This window comes from Euleptes europaea, chromosome 1 (assembly GCF_029931775.1).
Source record: "Euleptes europaea isolate rEulEur1 chromosome 1, rEulEur1.hap1, whole genome shotgun sequence".
Lineage (NCBI taxonomy): Eukaryota > Metazoa > Chordata > Lepidosauria > Squamata > Sphaerodactylidae > Euleptes > Euleptes europaea.
In genome coordinates, this window is record NC_079312.1 from 11,802,958 (window position 1) to 11,821,536 (window position 18,579).

Genomic DNA, 18,579 nt, shown 5'->3' on the forward strand with positions numbered 1-18,579 from the left:
TTGGACATCACTTGCAGTAGATGGTTCCAAGTTACTAGTCCTCAGGCACATCAGCTAAACTGAGCAGGAACATGCAAACAGACGTTTGCTAGTTCCTAGGAAAATTTTTTACATTACTGCCCAAACAGGGAAACCCCCCCCCCCCCACAATATAGGTAAGCGACTAAGCACTAGGCCAAGAACTAAAGTGAAGTCTCTCTGGCTTGTAGGGACCAACATGTCTGTGCTAAGTGCCGTCAACTCACTTCTGACTTATGGTGATACTATGAATTAATGACCTCAAAAATGTTCTGTCATTAACTATCATATAGGAAAGAGGAATTACAAGAGACAGCCACTGCTCCTTCATTATAGTAAATTAAAGATTGAATCCTTTGAGCAATGCAACATCTGAGAATCTGCCAGGTAGATAACTGTACGATTTTCCCTGTCGCACAAAGGAAGATTTAATCTCTTGATCAATGGCTATTAAGTATATCCAATAACATAATCAAACCTTTTTTTGAAAATGCATGTAGTGAGATACAGTGTTTATTCCCAAAACAAAACCACATAAACATGAAAAACTATCCAAAAAATTGTATCCTACTTGGACATCTTAACTGATGGATGCGCAAAAAATAGTAGCTTAGGTTGCTTTTGCCTGGACCTGTTCCGCTGTGTTTCCTGTCTCCTCTTCCCAAAAGTCCCCAGAAGGCCTATGAGCAAATCCTGCTGTTACCCATCAGCAAACAACATTCAGAGGTTTGCTGCATCTGTACACAGAGGCTCCATTTCAGCATCACGGTTAGCAGCAGCCATTGGTGGACCTCTCATCCATGAATCTGTCTGAGTCCTTCATAAAACCATCAATACATCCCATGGCAGGATAATTATGTGGCATTCACACAATCAAGAGTACACATTTTTTTTGTTTATCCTGAACCTACTGACCATCAGCTCCAGCAGATGGCCCCCAAGTTCTGGTGTTTTGGGGAAGAGAAGGGAAAGTCTCTTACTCCTCTCCTCCAAGCTGTGCATAATTTTATAAAACTTTATCACAAGTTCTCTGCTACTTATCTATTTCCCCCGCTAATTCTATTTTGCCAAATTTATCCCAGAGGTTTTTGCTGTGACCCATGTGTTGTTGTGGTTTCACTTCCTGTAATAATATCTGATTAAACTACTGCACAGAAAGGTTAGTGAGGCTTTCCTCCGATTTATATGAGAGCTGTATGTTTGGAAGTATGAGGAAGCAAAATTGCTAGAAATCCACATGGTCATTTGGACTATAAGTCCCTTGACAGCCAGTCAGTGATGGTTCTTTTTAAAAGATCTGAAAACATTGAGCATATGATATATTTGTCACCAAATATGTCATCCACTGCAAGAATTTTACTGGTACTTCTGTGTCATGCTGAAAGGAGGAGAGGGTTGCATGTTTCTAATACAATTAAATAAAAATAGAAAAAGCAGCCGTGATTGTTCAGGGTCTAGAAGACAGTTCAACTGTAAAATTTATCTCATTTGGAGTGGCTTTGCAGAAGTCCTTCTCCACACACCAAGCATTTTATGCAGGACCTCTGGTGTGTGTGGATTGATGGGAAATTAGACATCTGTTTGTAACAGTCCTTTCCACATGTGAAATATTTACATTGCTTCTCCCTCATGAGTCTTCTTATGCTGAATAAGATTCAATTTTTCGCAAAAGCCTTTGCCACAGTCCAAGCATCGGTATGGCCTCTCACCCGTGTGGGTTCTCTGATGCGAAGTAAGGCCCGTACTCCGACTGAAGCTCTTCCCACACTCGAAGCATTTGTATGGCTTATCCCCAGTGTGGGTTCTCTGGTGTCTAACGAGGTCCGAACTCTGGCTAAAGCTCTTCCCACACTCTGAGCAGTGGTAGGGTTTCTCCCTGGTGTGGATTCTCTGATGTCTAACAAGGCTCGACTGAGCACTCAGGGTCAGGCCACAGTCAGAGCAGCTGTAGGGTTTCTGCCCCGTGTGCATTTGCAAGTGCAGGTTCAGGATGGATTTACGGATAAAGGTCTTGCTACAGTTTGAGCAAGTGTAAAGCTTCTCTCCTTTGTGGATTCTCTGATGGGAAGTGAGGCTACCCCTATAGTTGACGCTCTTTCCACACTCCAAGCACTTATATGGCACCTCCCCTCTGTGAAGTCTCTGGAGCTTTGTAGAGTTTCTGCTGTGGCCGAAGCTCTTCCCGAGCTTCATGCTTTTATTGTGTTTCTCCTCTGTGCTGATCCTCCAGTGAACATCGTGGCATGTGTTCCTTCTCTTTTCTTCTTGGGTTTCTTGTTTGTCAGGGGCTTTGAGATACTCCATCCCCCAAGAAGCAACAGAGTCATTCCTCTCAGACTCAGCTTGGTTTTCCACCTGCAACTTTGATCCATTTGGACTGCGGAGGTTCTCTTCTGATGCTTCACATGTGGCCCTTTCAGACGACTTGTTGCGTTTTTCTCTCTTAATTTCCTTTGGTCGCCCATCACCTTCAGAAAAAGAGAGAGGGAGATAATTGCTACAAAATGATGAGTAGGGAGAAAAAAATTATTCTCTTTCTACACCACTTCCACTGGTCTATGAGGGGCTCTATCAGGTTTGAATCCCCACTCTGCCATGGAAGCTTGCTGGGTGACCTTTGGCCAGTCACACGCTCTCTGCCTATCCTACCACACAGGGTTGATATTGTCAGGATAACATGGAAGAGGGGAGATTGTCATAAGCCACTTTTGGATCCCCTTTGGTTTCCAAGAGGCTTTTTGTTAGCAGCAATCAGAGTCTGCTTTATTTGCCTCTTGAAAACCTGTACATATTCTTCATATTGTGGGTCATTTTCCCCCCCAAACAAAATTATTTCTGAGGTTTATGAGCTGCTCTATGCAAGTTCCTCTCAGGAAAAGTTGAGGGCAGCAGGAAAAGAGGAAGACCCTCAATTTGCAAGATCTGAGCAAGGCTGTCAAAGATAGGACATTTTGGAGGACTTTAATTCATTGGGTCGCCATGAGTCGGAAGCGACTTGACGGCACTTAACACACAACACACACACATGCAAGTTCTGAATAAAGAAAATAAAACTTCAATAATAAAGTACTAAAACTATATAACTGAACTGTTCAGTAGCAGAAAAAGAATAGGCAAGAGAAAACCAGAAAGAGCAAACTTAACTATTAGTGACCAAATGAAAGGTTTTCTTTCACCCCCTTTCAAAACCACTGCAGTGATGGAGTCAGGTGGATTTCTGGAGGATTTTTTTTATGCCATAAATGTTTTCCCATAGAAGCACAGATTCCACTCCCATTTGATAAAAAGGGACTACTTGCATTCTCATGGCTTCACGCTTCCTTGGCCCAGAAACCCAAGGGAAACTCAGAACCTTTTCCTTGACCACTCTACCACTAAAACCTCTCCAAGATTCCCCCTTTCCTCTCCAAGTCAGTGGCTGTAAGATGGGTCCCCTTTTACAAATAACCATAGGGTCTTCGCCAGTTGTCCAAACCCCATCTTCTTCAGGAATGACTTGTTGTCATTTGATCTCCTGGAGAGTAACTGAAGTCTTTTATTAGACTTCACAACCACAGGAAGACAAAAACCAATGAGGTGGAGCTAGTGAAAGTCACAGAAAGGACTGGAGAAAAAAAGGGGGCTTTCTTTTACTTTGGACCCAGGGAACCAACACAAGAACTAACTGTAAGCTCTTGACCCATCAAACCAGAAATCACCAAAGAGATAATCAGATTCCAAGCAGATGGCTTTACTGGTCAAATAGGCAATACAGTGCTTTGAAGGCAAGATGACAGCTATGAGTTGTCTTGCCCGTTATTTGGAAATATAAGGCAGAGAAACGGTGGGAGATTACAAAGCATAAACAGAGCATTATTTCCCAGGAGTGGCGTTCCCAGGCTTTGGTATGTGAAGCCGTCCTTGAAGTCTGGACGGTTCAGCAGAGAAACGAAAGGAAACATCTAAACCGAGATAACAGCCTGACATCCTGCTCCCCTTAAGGCCCCCTCCCATCCGGCAAGGGGGCTGGTCTGTCTGGGTAGGTATTGTGAAAGGCGTTGACGAGTTTGGGGGCGGAGACATCCCGTGCGCGAACCCATTCGTCATAGGCAGGGGGAAGTGTTTCCAGCGGATCAGGTATTGCAAGGCCCCATGGTGTATGCGGGAATCCAGGATTTTGGAGACTTCGAAATGTTCTTCCCCCCCCCCCACCATTATGGGCTGTTCAGGAGGCGGCTCCGGGTGCCATTGCGGGGAAGCAACATGGGGCTTTAGAAGGCTGATATGGAAAACGGGGTATACACGCCTCAGAGTTTTGGGGAGAGACAGTTCCACCGTGACAGGATTTATGATGCGGATGATGGGAAATGGGCCAATGTATTTAGCATTGAGCTTATGGCACGGACGGTTGGAGCGCAGGTTTTTGGTGGAAAGGTATACCAAGTTACCCACTTGCAGGTCCCCACCGGGGGAACGATGCTTGTCAGCCTGCGCCTTGTATTTGTGCTTGGCTCGGTCTAGGTTGCTAACCAGCCAGGGCCATGTTGTACGGAGGGTGTGTGCCCAAGAGGCAATGTCGGCATCCCCCTCCCCCTCCAATCCTTCTATTGGGGTGATAGGACCGAAGTCCTGTCCATACACCGCATAAAACGGGCTGAAACCTGTGGACTGATGTACAGCATTACTGTAGGCATATTCTGCAAAAGGCAACAGTTCCACCCAGTCATCTTGGTGGTAATTGACATAACAGCGCAAGTAACATTCAAGTACAGCATTGACACGTTCGGTTTGACCATCCGTTTGGGGATGGTATGCACTAGACAACCCCTGCTCCACCCCCACCAATTTGAGAAAAGCTTTCCAAAACTTAGCAACGAAACTACTTCCGCGGTCGCAGATTATCTTGCGCGGAAACGAATGTAGTCTAAAGACATGTGACACGAAGAGGCGGGCCAACTTCTGAGCGGAGGGGATCCCTGCACATGGAACCAAATGTATTTGCTTAGAAAATAAGTCAGTGATAACCCATAACACAGTTTTCCCCCCGCTGAGAGGGAGATCCGTCATAAAATCCATAGCAATCAATTCCCAGGGTTTGCTGGGTATTTCAAGTGGTTGCAGTAGTCCTGGGGGTTTGCCTTGAGATCGTTTGACTGTGGCGCAAACAGGACAGCTGCGAATAAAAGAGTCAATGTCAGAACGCATTCCCCCCCACCAAAATTGTCTGCGCAACAGGTGAAGGGTCTTTAGGAACCCAAAGTGTCCAGATGTTTTCATTCCATGAGCCAAGTGTAAGACGTCTTTTCGGAGCGCTTTGGGCACATATAATTTCGAGTCTTTGTACCAAGAGCCTCCTTGTTCGATTACACCAGGAGGCAGGGTTTGATCAGAGCGTTCCATAAGGCATTGTTCCCGAAGGGAATTTAAGAAAGATTCGGAGATGGGAACACCCCCCCTTGTTTACGGTGGTAGTAGGAGTAGTTATGGGGGATGACAAGGGGGAAGCGCTTACGTGCGGCGGTGTGCAAATTGCAGGCGGCTGGGCGGCCGGTTGGTTTGGAGGAGCTGGAGCGCCGGTCATCGTGAGCTTCCGTGGTGGGGGCAGCTGGGCGGTCGGTAGGGCTGGAGGAGCTTTCGCGCCGGCTACTGCGTGCTTCCGCTGGGGCAGCGTCTGGGATCGAGTTTGTACAGCCAGTACGGGTAGGGCTTCTCTTTGCGCGGGCGTAAATAAAGAGTCTGTTGGCCGATCGAGTTTCGTTGGATATTGAGGCAACCGGGAGAGAGCATCTGCGAGAACATTTTGTTTTCCTGGGACATGCTTCAGGACAAAACGAAACTGAGCAAATAATTCCGCCCAACGCTGTTGTTTCGCGGATAACTTATGGGTTCCTGTGAGGGCGGCTAGATTCTTGTGATAGGTCCAAACTTCGAAGGGGACCTTAGACCCTTCCAGGAATTGTCGCCATAGAGTAAGTGCATGGTGAACGGCTGAGGCTTCTTTCTCCCAAATGGGCCAGTTCAATTGGGAGTGCGCAAATTTCTTCGAAAAGTAAGCGCAGGGGTGAAGGAGACCATCTGGTCCTCTTTCGAGCAGGGCCCCTCCCATAGCTACGTCGGAGGCATTGGCTTGCACAATGAACATTCGATTTGGGTCTGGGTGCCGTAGCACAGGTTCCGACGTGAAGAGGCGTTTGCGGGCTACAAAGGCGGTCTGGCATTGATCAGTCCACAGTATCTTAGCGGAGGGTAATGTAGCAGAGCTTCCTTTACCCTTGGTTTTCAGAAGGTCGGTGATGGGCAGCGTTATTTGGGCAAAGTTAGGAATAAATCCGCGGTAGAAATTAGCAAAGCCCAGAAACTGTTGTACTTGCTTGCGGTTGGAGGGAGGAGTCCAATCGAGGACGGATTGGACCTTGGCCGGGTCCATGCTAAGGCCATGGTGGGAGATTATATATCCCAAGAAGGTTATTTTGCTCTGGTGAAATTCGCATTTAGCTAGTTTTGCAAAGAGTTGGTGATTGCGCAGGCGGTGCAGAACTTCTCGGACCAAAGTGACGTGCTCGTCCATGGTTTTTGAATAAATAAGAATGTCATCCAAATAAACTACCACTCCGCGGTACAGTAAATCATGGAGGATTTCGTTGATGAGTTGCATGAACACCCCCGGGGCACCTTTTAACCCGAAGGGCATCACAAGGAATTCAAACATTCCAAAACAGCTAGAGAAGGCAGTGAGGGGTTCGTCCCCCTCGCGGATACGGACGCGGTAGTAGGCTTCCACTAGGTCCAATTTGGAGAATATACGTCCCTCTTGCAGTTGTCCCAAAATATCTGAAATGAGCGGAATAGGATAGGTGTTGGCTTGAGTAACTGCATTGAGTTTTCGGAAGTCAATGCAGAGACGTAGGTTGCCTCCTTTTTCCGGACGAAAAACGCGGGGGCTGAGTTGGGAGCATTTGACGGGCGAATAAACCCCCTGGCAAGGTTTTTGTCTAGAAAGTCCCGTAGTACAGTGCGCTCGGAAGTGCTCATAGGGTAGATCTTACTCTTGGTTAATGTGCAGTCTTTCACCACTTCAATTGCACAATCAGTGGCCCGGTGGGGGGGTAAGGCATCACATTCTTTAATGTTAAAGACATCCGCAAAGTCCTGGTATACATCAGGTAGGGACGGCGGTGATGGGACATCGGAGATTAATGCCGGAGCGGGTGGAGACAGCACCGCAACTTGCTGCCGGTGCTGGTCGCATTTGGGGTTGGCAAATGAGATTGTGTTCATCTCCCAGTCTATACTGGGACTATGACCTTTAATCCAGTTAATTCCCAGGACCACTTCAAATCGGATAGGGGCTATGGTAAAGTCTATTTGCTCCCAGTGGGAGCCAATTCCCATCGCCACCCCTATAGTGCAATGATCAACTGGGCCCCCCTTGAAATGGCTTCCATCCATTTGGGCAAATTGGACGGGGGCTGGTAAAGCCTCGGACTTGACTTTGAGTGCTGCAAATGTGGCCTCATTGATGAGAGTGCGACCGCAACCGGAGTCAATGAGTGCCTTAACGGGTAGTTGGGGACCACCTTCATAGTGTTGTAAAACTGCGTCCACATAAACGGTGGTTTCCACTTCCTTTACTTTAGTGGGAGCTTTCGGTTTAGCAGGAGAATCTGCAGAGGTCTGTGGAGACGCTCCACTCACCACAGACCGGAGCCGTTTTTTGACAAATCAAGGGGGGAATCCAGGTTTAAAGCTGGGGAATTCCATGGGTTCTCTTCGTCCGAAGAAGAAAGGTTGTCCCCCAATGGGGCATTTGTAATCCGGGACCCGGCGGGGTCATTTGATGTAGGAAGGATAGATGAATCCTCAACGTGAAGTGCAGAGGGTGTGGGTCTTCCCGGCGCTGCGCTGCGGGTGGCCGCGGTGCCTCTGCGTTGAGGTCGTCCTCTAGCTCGGGCTGTCTTGCTGGGACGAAAGGGTTCAGGGCGATGTGGGCAGACTGCTGCAAAGTGGCCCTGTTCCCCACAAGTGAGGCAAGCACCTCTTTGAAATCGGGTTTCGCAGTCCTGGGGTGGACGCGCGGGTTTCCGTGGATTGGGGGGCGGTGCCTTGGGCTGGAGCTTTTGGACGCTTTTCTCCTTGTTTCTGTGGCGGACACGGGAAATAAAGCGTCGGCGGCTTTCCACCTCTTCGGCTAATAGGATCCAATCCTCGAGGGTGTCGGGATCACCCCGCATATACGACCAGTTCAGAATGTCAGGGTGTAAGGCTTCCCTGAAATGGTGAATTAGGGTGGCTTCGGGCCAGCCCACAATTTTGCTTGCTAGTCTTTGAAATTCATCGGCAAACTCTCGAACTGGAGTAGAGCCCTGTCTTAGTTGTAGAAGCTCCGCTTTGGCTCGTTCCCCCAGAAAGGGGTCCTCAAACCTCCTCCGTAAGGCAGTCATGAAATTGTTGAGGGAACGGATAGAGCGGGATCGGGTGTCGAACTGGAGGACCATCCAGTCGGCTGCTTTACCTGTCAAAAGGGAAGCCACATAGCGAACCCGGCTGTCCTCTGTAGGGAAGAACTGTCCTTGTTCTCGCATATAGCTGTCCACCTGATGCAAGAAACAGGGTAGGGTTTCGAGAGATCCATCGTAAGTAGTTTTCAACTTGAGTTGTTTCCAAGGACCGGGCATAGGTTGACCCGGTTGCACGGGTGCCCTGGGTGCAGGTAAAACGGGACCTCCGAGAGCCGGAGGTTGCGCAGGCACATTAGCGGGTGGCTGGGCTGGCACTCCCTGAACCGGTACTGCGGCTCCCTGTGGAACGGGTTGTGCCGGGGTTGTCAGGGCCTGCTGTAACTGCCTGTTGTCCTGAAGCAAACGTTCCATTAGCTCCTGGAGTTGATCAACACGGCCAGATAGCTCTCGATTCTGAGCTCGTAACAGGTGAACTTCCTCTCCTGGGCCACCTGTACGATGAGGTTTGCTTGTCCTAAAACTCGTGGCCCATTGAGAACTGTCCCCATACAAGTCCTCTTCCTCAGACTCCTCAGAGTCTTGGCGTCGTTCCGCGAGGCGGCGTGCGCGTTGGGTCGTGCGCGACGGGGCAAATACCGGGGAAAAAGACAGACCCAACGGAGGACCGCTCCTTCCGGAGTCTTTGGGGCGGCCGCCTGTCCGCGCCCGATCTGCAGCCAACTGCAGTTCTTTATCCCTTGCGGCTTGAGCCTCGGCTTCCGCCTTAGCCGCTTCAGCAGCTTCCTTATCCGCGAGAACTTTTGCGCTTTCAAGTCTCAGAGCTGCAGCTGCGGTAACGTGCGGTAAAAGTTCCGTTTCCAGGAGTGTGAGTAGGGGGTCGGGATCCCCACCTAGCAATGGTTGCACTCGGACCGCAACCGCGGGTGCATCGGCCCCGAACGTCGAGGCCAAACGTTGAGCCAAGGTGGCTATCGTGGTATCCTTTGTACAATCCGCAAAGAGGAGGGCCGTCTGGATAGCGACCCTCTTGGCTTCAGCTTGACAGCTAGCTGCATCGGGTACCAAAGAAACACCTGCCGGTGCGGCTCCCGCCATGGTACCTTTCCCCAAGGCGACAGGACGCGTTAGAGCCGTGGATGAGAGAGTCTCACGGGCAATAAGCTTATCCAATAAATCAGTTAGTATTTGTAAGTCCTCAGTTGCCAGCCGGGCATCATCCAGCAACTGATCAAAATCCTGGAGGTCTAAACGAGCATTAGTATCCTCCGACGTTAACATCCAGAGAACCCTCACCAGAGATTGCCACTGTGTCTGGACCAGTCCACTCAAGCGGCAAACCTCTGAATTAGTCCTAAAGAGTTCAGCTACTATGTCCTGTAGAAGGGTAGGATCCTCAGATGAGGACTCCAGGGTTCCAAGAAGCAGTAGTCACGGTTCACTCGGAGAGTGCCCTCCTAGCTCCCATCCGAGTGGCAGGCGAACCCTCCGGGGCTCCAGCCTGACTAAAGAATCGATGAAGAAGAGTAGTGTTAGCTGTCATAATGTAAGCTCTTGACCCATCGAACCAGAAATCACCACAGAGACAATCAGATTCCAAGCAGATGGCTTTACTGGTCAAATAGGCAATACAGTTCTTTGAAGGCAAGATGACAGCTATGAGTTGTCTTGCCCGTTATTTGGAAATATAAGGCAGAGAAACGGCGGGAGATTACAAAGCATAAACAGAGCATTATTTCCCAGGAGTGGCGTTCCCAGGCTTTGGTATGTGAAGCCGTCCTTGAAGTCTGGACGGTTCAGCAGAGAAATGAAAGGAAACATCTAAACCGAGATAACAGCCTGACACTAACATATGGCAAATCCAGGTTGGAATCAGCAGGGCTCCCTTGTCAAGATTTTACGATTACCAGCTGCATACAAGCTTCAAATGGTAAGCCCTCCACAGACAAGCTTCAAATGGTAAGCCCTCCACAGCAGAGGGAGGGCCCGCAAGCTATTCCAGAAGGAAGGCTCACATAAAAAAGGCTATACTCTTCCTGGCTTACACATGAAGCTGCCTTATACTGAATCAGACCCTTGGTCCATCAAATCAGTCTTGTCTACTCAAACTGGCAGCAGCTCTCCAAGGTCTCAGGTAGGGGCCTTTCACATCATCTGCTGCCTGGTCCTTTCAACTGGAGATCCCAGAGATTGAACCTGGGACCTTCTGCATGAAAAGCAGATGCTCTACCACTGAGCCATGGTTATCCGGTGCTATATATGCTAAGTATATAGGCTTTCAGGAATGCCAGCTCTCTCAAACCAGGCAACTTATTGTTGGGAAAGGTCACCTGTTCTGCCTCCAGAATACCTGTCCACCTCGGGCCTACGTGCCTGCCTCACTCGCATCTTTTACAGTTGAATAAGACCCGCACAGACATTTTCTGTTTGGATATGAGTGATCTGTAACCCCTATTCAAGCCTACATGAATTCAGCAATCAGACTGTAGCAGAGGACACAGAACTTGGGAGATCCAATGGAAGTCCCAGCAAAGAAGCTGCTACAATTAGAATTTTATTTATTTATTTTGGGTGCTTTTAAATATCTCCTCTCATCATGGACTCAAAGGGGTTAAAATGTCCAAAAAACAAACAAACCGCCAAACCCTGAAACGACAAAACCTAGGGGGAAAAGCCATCACATTTCACAAATATTACTTGCTACCATCAGACTAATTCATAAGGTATGTGAGGTGGCAGAGAACAATCTCTGCCTTTGATGAAAACAATCCCTGTCCAAGTAGGCAGGCACTCAAAAGGTAGCAGGGCACTCACACCAATACCTGTGTCTGTCTCTCCTTCCCCAGAACCCAGGACAAATGGATCTTTCCTTTCTTCCAACCAAGAGAGGACATCAGCTTTGGGGATCAAAGGTCCTTCTACCAGAAGAACAACAAATCAGTGATTCTTTAGTGTTTCCGACTACAGATAATATTAAGGGTTTCTGGTAGAACCTGAATGCTCACCTTCCTTCTACTGCAAGAAATTTCCATTTATTTATTTCATTTATATTCCTGCCGTTTAACCACTTTCCATTTAATCACTAACCATTTAACCTAGTTGCCATCCACCTAATCTCAGAAGAAAGTACTTCTGAAGATAACCATAACGGTTGGGTGGGTTCATAAAGGATTAGGTGGTCCTTCAGGTATGTTGGTCCCAAACCATAAAGTACTGTGTAGATTAGGAACACAGAGCCCCATGGTACAGAGTGATAAGGTGCAGTACTGCAGTCAAAAGCTCTGCTCATGACCTGACTTCGATCCCAATGGAAGTCTGTTTCAGGTAGCCAGCGCAAGGTTGACTCAGCCATCCATCCTTCCGAGGCTGGTAAAATGAGTACCCAGCTTGCTGGGGGTAAAGTGTAGACGACTGGGGAAGGCAATGGCAAACCACCCCATAAACAAAGTCTGCCCAGTAAACATGGTGATGTGAGGTCACCCCATGTTTCAGTAATGTCCTGGTGCTTGCACAGGGGACCAGCTTTACCTTTAGGTTAGGATCAGTATCACCAAATCTAAGAGGAGGGCTGGCATGTTTCTTGAGGAAAGTCTAGCAAGCCCCCCAAAGTAAGATTCTGCTCAAATTAGTTGAACAAGAATGAGCATGGGTTCTAGCAAAATAGATGTTATTGGGGTGAGGGAGTTTATTGCTAAAAACATTAGGGCTGAAAATTAGAATTTATTTAAAAACACCAGAATTGGGAGACCAGCTGGGGAGGCTGAGGGACTTTTGGGCTACTAAGTGGCTAATGCAAAGAAATTGAATTCATTGCATCATTTTTCATGGTGGGAAATCATGTGTACCAGCAATCTCAGCCACGACACCAAAGCTCTGGAACTCCAGGGAGATTTGTCTGTCCTGTTCTGTTGCTGTCCTCTGCCAGTGGGTGAAGATGTTTTTGTTTTGTTTGGCATTCTCTCAATGATCCCTCCTTCATAACCAATGGTTTAATGTTTTGTATGGATTTTAATGGTTTTGTATATATTTTAACTCTGTTTTTAACTCTTTAAAGTTTTTTAATGATGTTTTTATATTTTCTATTATAATAGTTTTACAATGTATGCTTTCTTATAATGATTTTATTATGTAACTTTATCATGTATATTTTAAATTGTTAGCCACCTTGGCAGCCCTTATAAGAGCAGAAATGTGGAATATACATTTTGAATCATCATAGGCCTTTATTATTATTTCTAACTGGACTTCCGTTATTGGTGATTCAATAATTTCCAAGAATCCTAAAGATTTGTTATGCTTTACCATTACATTTCTTACCGGATTCAACTTCTCTCTGGACTGTGGTTTCAAAGACAATACTGTAAATGTCTCCACAAAGACATTTTTTCCACAAAGAATATTTTCCACAAAGAATATTTTCCTGCTCATGGCACTGTGGAAAACATTCTTTTCTACTTTCCACATTGACATTCCCCCTGATTCTACAGATTTGGAATCTTCTGGTGCATATTTCTCCCCATCATCAATGGCCATCCAACCGCTGGCTTCTGGGAAGTAATAAGAAAGTCCTGAACAACTTAATATCTGGATTAGAGGGAGCACCTTTCCCCTTATAACCAAGCAATGAAAAGGGCTATATACTTCCTTTTAAAAAAATGAGACTCAGTATATTGCTGCAACAGATTGTTATGCTACAGTGACTTAGCTGTTACAGGGTTTTTTAAAATCTGAAAATTCCAAACGGTAAGTTTGGAAGGGGGGATGGCAGCTGTACCAAACCAAGTTAAGGAAAGAATGCAGCAACCTGCGGGGAAACATGGAAACAGAGCAGAGGATGACTTCATGTGGCTACTCCCCACACCCAAGAACTGCTGTAAAGAATCCAAGGCAGAGCAAAACATCCATATGGAAACAGCCTAGGATATTCCACTGAGCTTATGCATTTCTTTCCCCTACCCCAACTCTTTTTCTTAGAAGACCACAGTTGTTGGATACTCTAAGGATAGACAATCCGCAAAGAGAAGGAACCAGAGCCAAGATCTTCCCAGGAAAGAAAGACTTGGAAGCATCCTTCCCTCCTTACCCAACGGGAAGGCATCTCCCTCCTCTTCTTCCTTGACAGCCATTGACAACTGCCTCTGCTCGCTCTCAGATAGATCCTGGCCTGCCTCAGGGACACTCCCAGATGTTTCCTGCAAGGGCACCTGCAACAGCAGATGGGTGTTGTCACATACACCCATGAACATACAAGAAACTGCCTGATACTGACACAGATCATTAGTCTACCAAGATCAGTCTTGTTTACTTTGTCCGGCAATGGCTCTCCAGGGTCTCAGATTGGAGTATTTCACATCATCTACAGCCTGCTCCTTTCAACAGGAGATCTCTTCCCTCCCCCAGCCACCCACAAAGCACTTGCCTTTTACTGAATTATACCCTAAGTCTACCTCATCCTTTCAACTGGAGATGCTTGGGATTGAACCTGGAACCTTCTGCACGCCAGGCAGAGGCTCTGTCACCTTTTGCTGAGTTAGACCCTTGGTTTACTTCATCCTTTGAAGTGGATAAACTGGAGATTGAGCCTGGGACTTTGTGCATGTCAAGTGGATACTCTACCACTGAGCCATGGCCCCTTCCTATAAGAGGGCTGCTCTTCGCTTCCTCTTGCAGGGAAGAAGATTAGAGAAGTCTTACCCTTTTGGAGGTCTGGGGGAACAAGACAATATTGTGTCATAGGGGCAACAATGGCATAATCACATCCAATTCGTTTGCCCTCCAAACACTTTGAGATGGTCAGAGATCTCAGTCCCTTCTCTATAGTTGAGTCTTGTAGGGCAGCACAGAGAAGAGGGTGCCAACACTCAAAGGGCTCACCAAAGGAAGAGACGGTCATCACCCCATGGATGTCTGCTGGGTCCAGCCTGCGATATTTGTTGGGTGGTCCCAGATGGCAGCAGCATAGGAAATAAGTGTACTTTGCTTAGGCCACCAAGAGGCCTTGCCTGATCCACCCCAAGTACCCATTCCAGCCCCCAACCCCCAAGAGCAGGGCAGCAAAAACAGTCCTACCTGCTTTTCCTGTCTCTCAGCCTGAGGCCATCTCAGCAGGAACTCCTCGGCCAGGGCCACAGCCTGGGAGCAGGTCTCTGGGTCACATTCTCTGACCCACCTCTGGATCTCCAGAGGGAGGATGGTCAAGAACCGCTCCAGGATCAGGAGCTCTAGGATCTGCTCCTTGGAGTGCTGTTCGACCTTCAGCCATCGATGGCAAAGCTCCTGGAGCTGGCTGTACATCCCCCGCGGCCCCGCGGCCTCCCGGTAGCAGAGACGCCAGAAGCATTGACGCAGCTTCTCTCTGCAGATGGCGTCCCCTCGCAAGATGGCTGCCTTCACCTTCCCATAGTCCTCTCTGTCTCGGACCTCCAGGCTGAAGAAGGCCTGCTCGACTTCTCCACTGAGTGCTGGCAGGAGTTGGGTCACCCACTCATCTCTGGGCCACTGACAAGCTTCAGCCACTTGCTCGAAGGAGGCCAGGAAGGCCTTGGCGTCATCCCATGGGGCAGGCATCTCTGGCAGTTGTGGGATTGCCCAGCTTGATTGAGGGGGCTCTGCAGTCCTGAGGAACTCCTGCCATAGGGCTTCCCATCGCTCAGCCAAACCCTCTTCTGGCTCCACCTTTACCTGGTATGGAGATGTTCTGCAGAGGGATCCCACAGTACCTGCACACAACATTGGTTCAGGGGGGTGTCTGCCTCCTTCCAGAGCTGTGCTGAGTCTTCAACACACCAGGAGATTGCAAGTGTCTTTTCCTGTTATTTCCAAGGCCTCCTGTTGCGTAGGACTCGTGGGGAGTTGCCTTTCATGCAGATGATCTCACAAAGGTAACATCACACAACAGAAAACTCTGGAACACTGGACAGCTATCTAGACGGGCACACAGAATGTTGGAGAAAAGACACAAGGCAGCCCCATACTTTCATCTGCATATGTGGACCAGAGTTATTTTAAAAGGATATGTTATTCTTCTGTAAATGTGTGTGTAAAGTGTTGTCAAGTTGCTGCTGACTTAAGACGACCTGGGAGAGTTTTCAAGGCAAGAGACTAACAGAGATGTTTTGCCATTGTCTTCCTCTGCATAGCAACCCTGGTATTCCTTGGTGGTGCCCCATCCAAGTACTAATCATCGGTAGCCCTGGGATCTGACGAGAGGTCAAACCACACACGTTTAGGCCAGAATAAATCAGCCAGTCTCTACAGCTTTATAAGGTTTGTTTTTAAAAAAAATAGCACTAAATATAGCTAGACTTCTGGAGCTAGTCACTCTTTGGAGATGGCCCCACCTTTCTGTTTTCCCTCTTTGGACTGAGTATCTCAAAGCCAGTGTGGTGTAGTGGTTAAAGTGTTGGATTACGACCTGGGAAACTTGCTGGGTGACCTTGGGCCAGTCACACACTCTCAGCCCTGGCTAGTATTTGGATGACCCTGACCCTGGCTAGTATTTGGATGGGAGACCTCCAAGGAATACCAGGGTCCTGACAGGGCAAACTACCACCAAAGGTCTCTTGCCTTGAAAACCCTACGGGGTTGCCATAAGTGAGCTGGATTGACAGCCAAAAAAAGAATCCCATAGCAAGTTGTGTGTAGTGGTTAGAGTATCAGACTAGGATCTGGGAGACCCAGGTTCGAATCCCCACTCAGCCATGGAAGCTTGCTGGGTGACCTTGGGCCACTTACACATCTCAGCCTTAACCTCCACCTCACAGGGTTGTTGTGAGGATAAAAGAGAGGAGATGGATATAAGTGGCTTTGGGACCCCATTGGGGATAAAGGTGGGGTATAAATGAAGTAAATAAACTACCAGGCTGCCACTTCTGAAGTCTAGAAAACTAAGACCCTAAGAACCCTGCTGGATACAACCAGTGCTCTATGGTACACCATCCTTTCTCACAGTGGCCAACCAGTTCCTCTGGAGGTCCAACAACAGAGAGGCCAAGGCTTTCCCATGATGTTGCTTCCTGGCACTGGGATTCAGAGGCTGACTGCCTCTGAAGGTGGAGGTTTCCTTTAGTCACCATGGCTGGTAGCTGCTGATGGACCTATCCTCCATGAATCTATCCAATCCCCTTTTAAAGCCTTTTCTAGCACCTTTAAAAGCCAGAGAAATCAGAGGACTGAGCCTGCTCTCTCTCCAGGTACAACATCTGCTCTACCTCTGAGGTACATCCACCTCCCCTAATCCCCAAACTAGTGTACGCTCTTCAGGCATTGTCTTCTTAACTAAATCACAAAAGATATGCTGCTCCTGCACCTGGAGGTCCCATTCTTAGCTCCCCTGACAGTATCTTGATTAGCATGCTCCACGTGGGGTACATTTCAGGTCCAGCACTGCAAAAAGCGGACAGAGCCCGCCCAAGTTTTTTGAGGTTCTTTCCTCAGTGACCACAATATTATATCTTTGAACAAAGAGGGGTGGAAGGAATACTTTCCCTGATGTGGAAAGCAAAGAGTGGGATGGACCCTGCTGGGACTAGAGCCCTCTGCAAGTAGGGGGAAGGGGTTGAAGAAGGTGGGGGTGCTGTGGCTCCTGCTATGTACCCCGAATGCCTCCCCCTCGACTCACACGCACACCCGCTCTCTCCCTCCACCCCCTGCAAAATTGCAAAACCAACCTTTCTGCTCCAAACAGGAAAATCAGCCTCAACAGTTTCAACACGCCCCCCCCCCCCCGTTCTGGATGGGTTTTCTAGGAGAAGGGCTCTCTCTCGCTTTAACCCTTTAAATCGCTACAGGATTAGAATGGCTAGAGGGGGGGGAAAGGTTTGAAGGCGGTACCCAAGGACTTCACTGAACAAAGATTTGAGATGCCTCAACCGATGCAGGTTTAGCAAAACTAGGAATAAACTAGCAGAAACTGTCGCGGGAGCTGGCAGATTGTGCCAACGTCCAGGAATGACCACCAAAACCACTGGAGCTTATAGAAATGCAGTTGTTTATTTACAGTGCTAAATACACACTCTATCCACCATAATCTCCCGACACAGACTCATGGAGTCTAACACTTATATACATAATACCACCACCAGGCATCAATTAGTAGTTCAGGCTGAGTCACCCTACAGGTGCAACACATCACCTCAGCCTCTGGCCTCAACTGGTTCTGGCCTCCTAGGGGCTTTCCAGGCCATTGCATCAGCCCAGGTTGACAGTTAGATCCCCTACATCTAACTCTGCCTGCCACAGCTAATATGACAGCCTTGCATATTCCAACAGAAACTACGTTACCGCTGAATATTGCCATTGTCAATAGCCTGTATATATGGGCTTCAAAGTCACCAATGGGGAGGGGATGATTAGGGAATGTCTTAAAACCACTGGGAACCTCTTGATCCGTTTAAGCCCGAGCATTTTAGAGTCTGCGGATCGTTCGCCTCCGAAATGCATAGCTCCGTCCAGGGTTGCCAACCTCCCGGTGGGACCTGACGATCTCCCGGAATTAAAATTGACCAGCAGACTACAGAGATCCGTTCCCTTGGATGAAACGACTCCTATGAAGGGTGGACTTTATGGCATTATACCCCACCGAGGTCCCTCCTCTGCCCTAACCCCACCTTCCTCAGGCTCTGCTCCCAGATCTCCAGGAAGTTCCCAAGCAGGAGTTGGCAACCCTATGGAAGGCAGATAAAGGGCAAAAAAGCATGTTCGCTTTAGCCTCCTTTATTCCCTGTTTCAGCCAGGACTCAGCCAGGAATGACGCAGGGTGCTGGACTAACAGGGCTCTTTCTGGTTGGTATCTGGTTGGAGAAACAGGATGCCAGACTCAAAGGACCTTGGGGCTGATCTAGCAGGGCTTTTCTTGCATTTTATGCAAGCCTGCCTTTGAAAAGAGTGTAGAGACTGGTCCAACAACAAAAATGTTCAGGGCTTTAAAAGTATATCTCAGGCAGCAGTATGTCAAAGATATATCCCATATCATCTGCCTGGGGGCAAAAGATATATCCCATATCATCTGCCTGGGTGCAAAAGTCATCATAGGAGGGATTGCTCATTAAGAGCAGTGGGTGGGAATAAATCATGCAAGGCCTGTTCTACTGTGTAGTTTCAGGTGAGTAGCAGTGTTAGTGTGTAG

General features: G+C 48.1%; 2 protein-coding genes and 1 non-coding gene across 3 annotated transcripts; all 3 read right to left on the reverse strand.

Moving 5' to 3' along the window:
* Positions 1-1,629: 1,629 nt before the first annotated feature.
* LOC130491967 (gastrula zinc finger protein XlCGF49.1-like) lies at positions 1,630-2,322 on the reverse strand. Its single transcript, XM_056865774.1, has one exon. It carries the CDS (start codon positions 2,320-2,322, stop codon positions 1,630-1,632), a length of 693 nt encoding a protein of 230 aa, XP_056721752.1.
* An 8,306-nt stretch (positions 2,323-10,628) lies between these two features.
* On the reverse strand, positions 10,629-10,702 carry TRNAE-UUC (transfer RNA glutamic acid (anticodon UUC)). Its single transcript has one exon. It is a non-coding gene; the product is annotated as a tRNA-Glu (tRNA).
* A 2,721-nt stretch (positions 10,703-13,423) lies between these two features.
* On the reverse strand, positions 13,424-15,223 carry LOC130492068 (zinc finger and SCAN domain-containing protein 23-like). The gene is made up of 3 exons (XM_056865888.1): positions 14,523-15,223; positions 13,537-13,657; positions 13,424-13,449 (listed from the first exon to the last, which is right to left on the reverse strand). Exons 1-3 carry the CDS (start codon positions 15,183-15,185, stop codon positions 13,424-13,426), a joined length of 810 nt encoding a protein of 269 aa, XP_056721866.1. The 5' UTR covers positions 15,186-15,223.
* Between the last annotated feature and the right edge of the window lie 3,356 nt (positions 15,224-18,579).

Bases quoted from the DNA above. Each gene is read 5' to 3' on its own strand.
- LOC130491967 (XM_056865774.1), bottom strand. From the start codon at position 2,322: ATGGAGTATCTCAAAGCCCCTGACAAACAAGAAACCCAAGAAGAAAAG.
- LOC130492068 (XM_056865888.1), bottom strand. From the start codon at position 15,185: ATGTTGTGTGCAGGTACTGTGGGATCCCTCTGCAGAACATCTCCATAC. The intron at 13,658-14,522 runs GTAGGACTGTTT...CTGCTGTTGCAG, and splicing joins CTGAGAGACAGGAAAAGCAG to GTGCCCTTGCAGGAAACATC. The intron at 13,450-13,536 runs GTAAGGAGGGAA...GTCTATCCTTAG, and splicing joins GGGAGATGCCTTCCCGTTGG to AGTATCCAACAACTGTGGTC.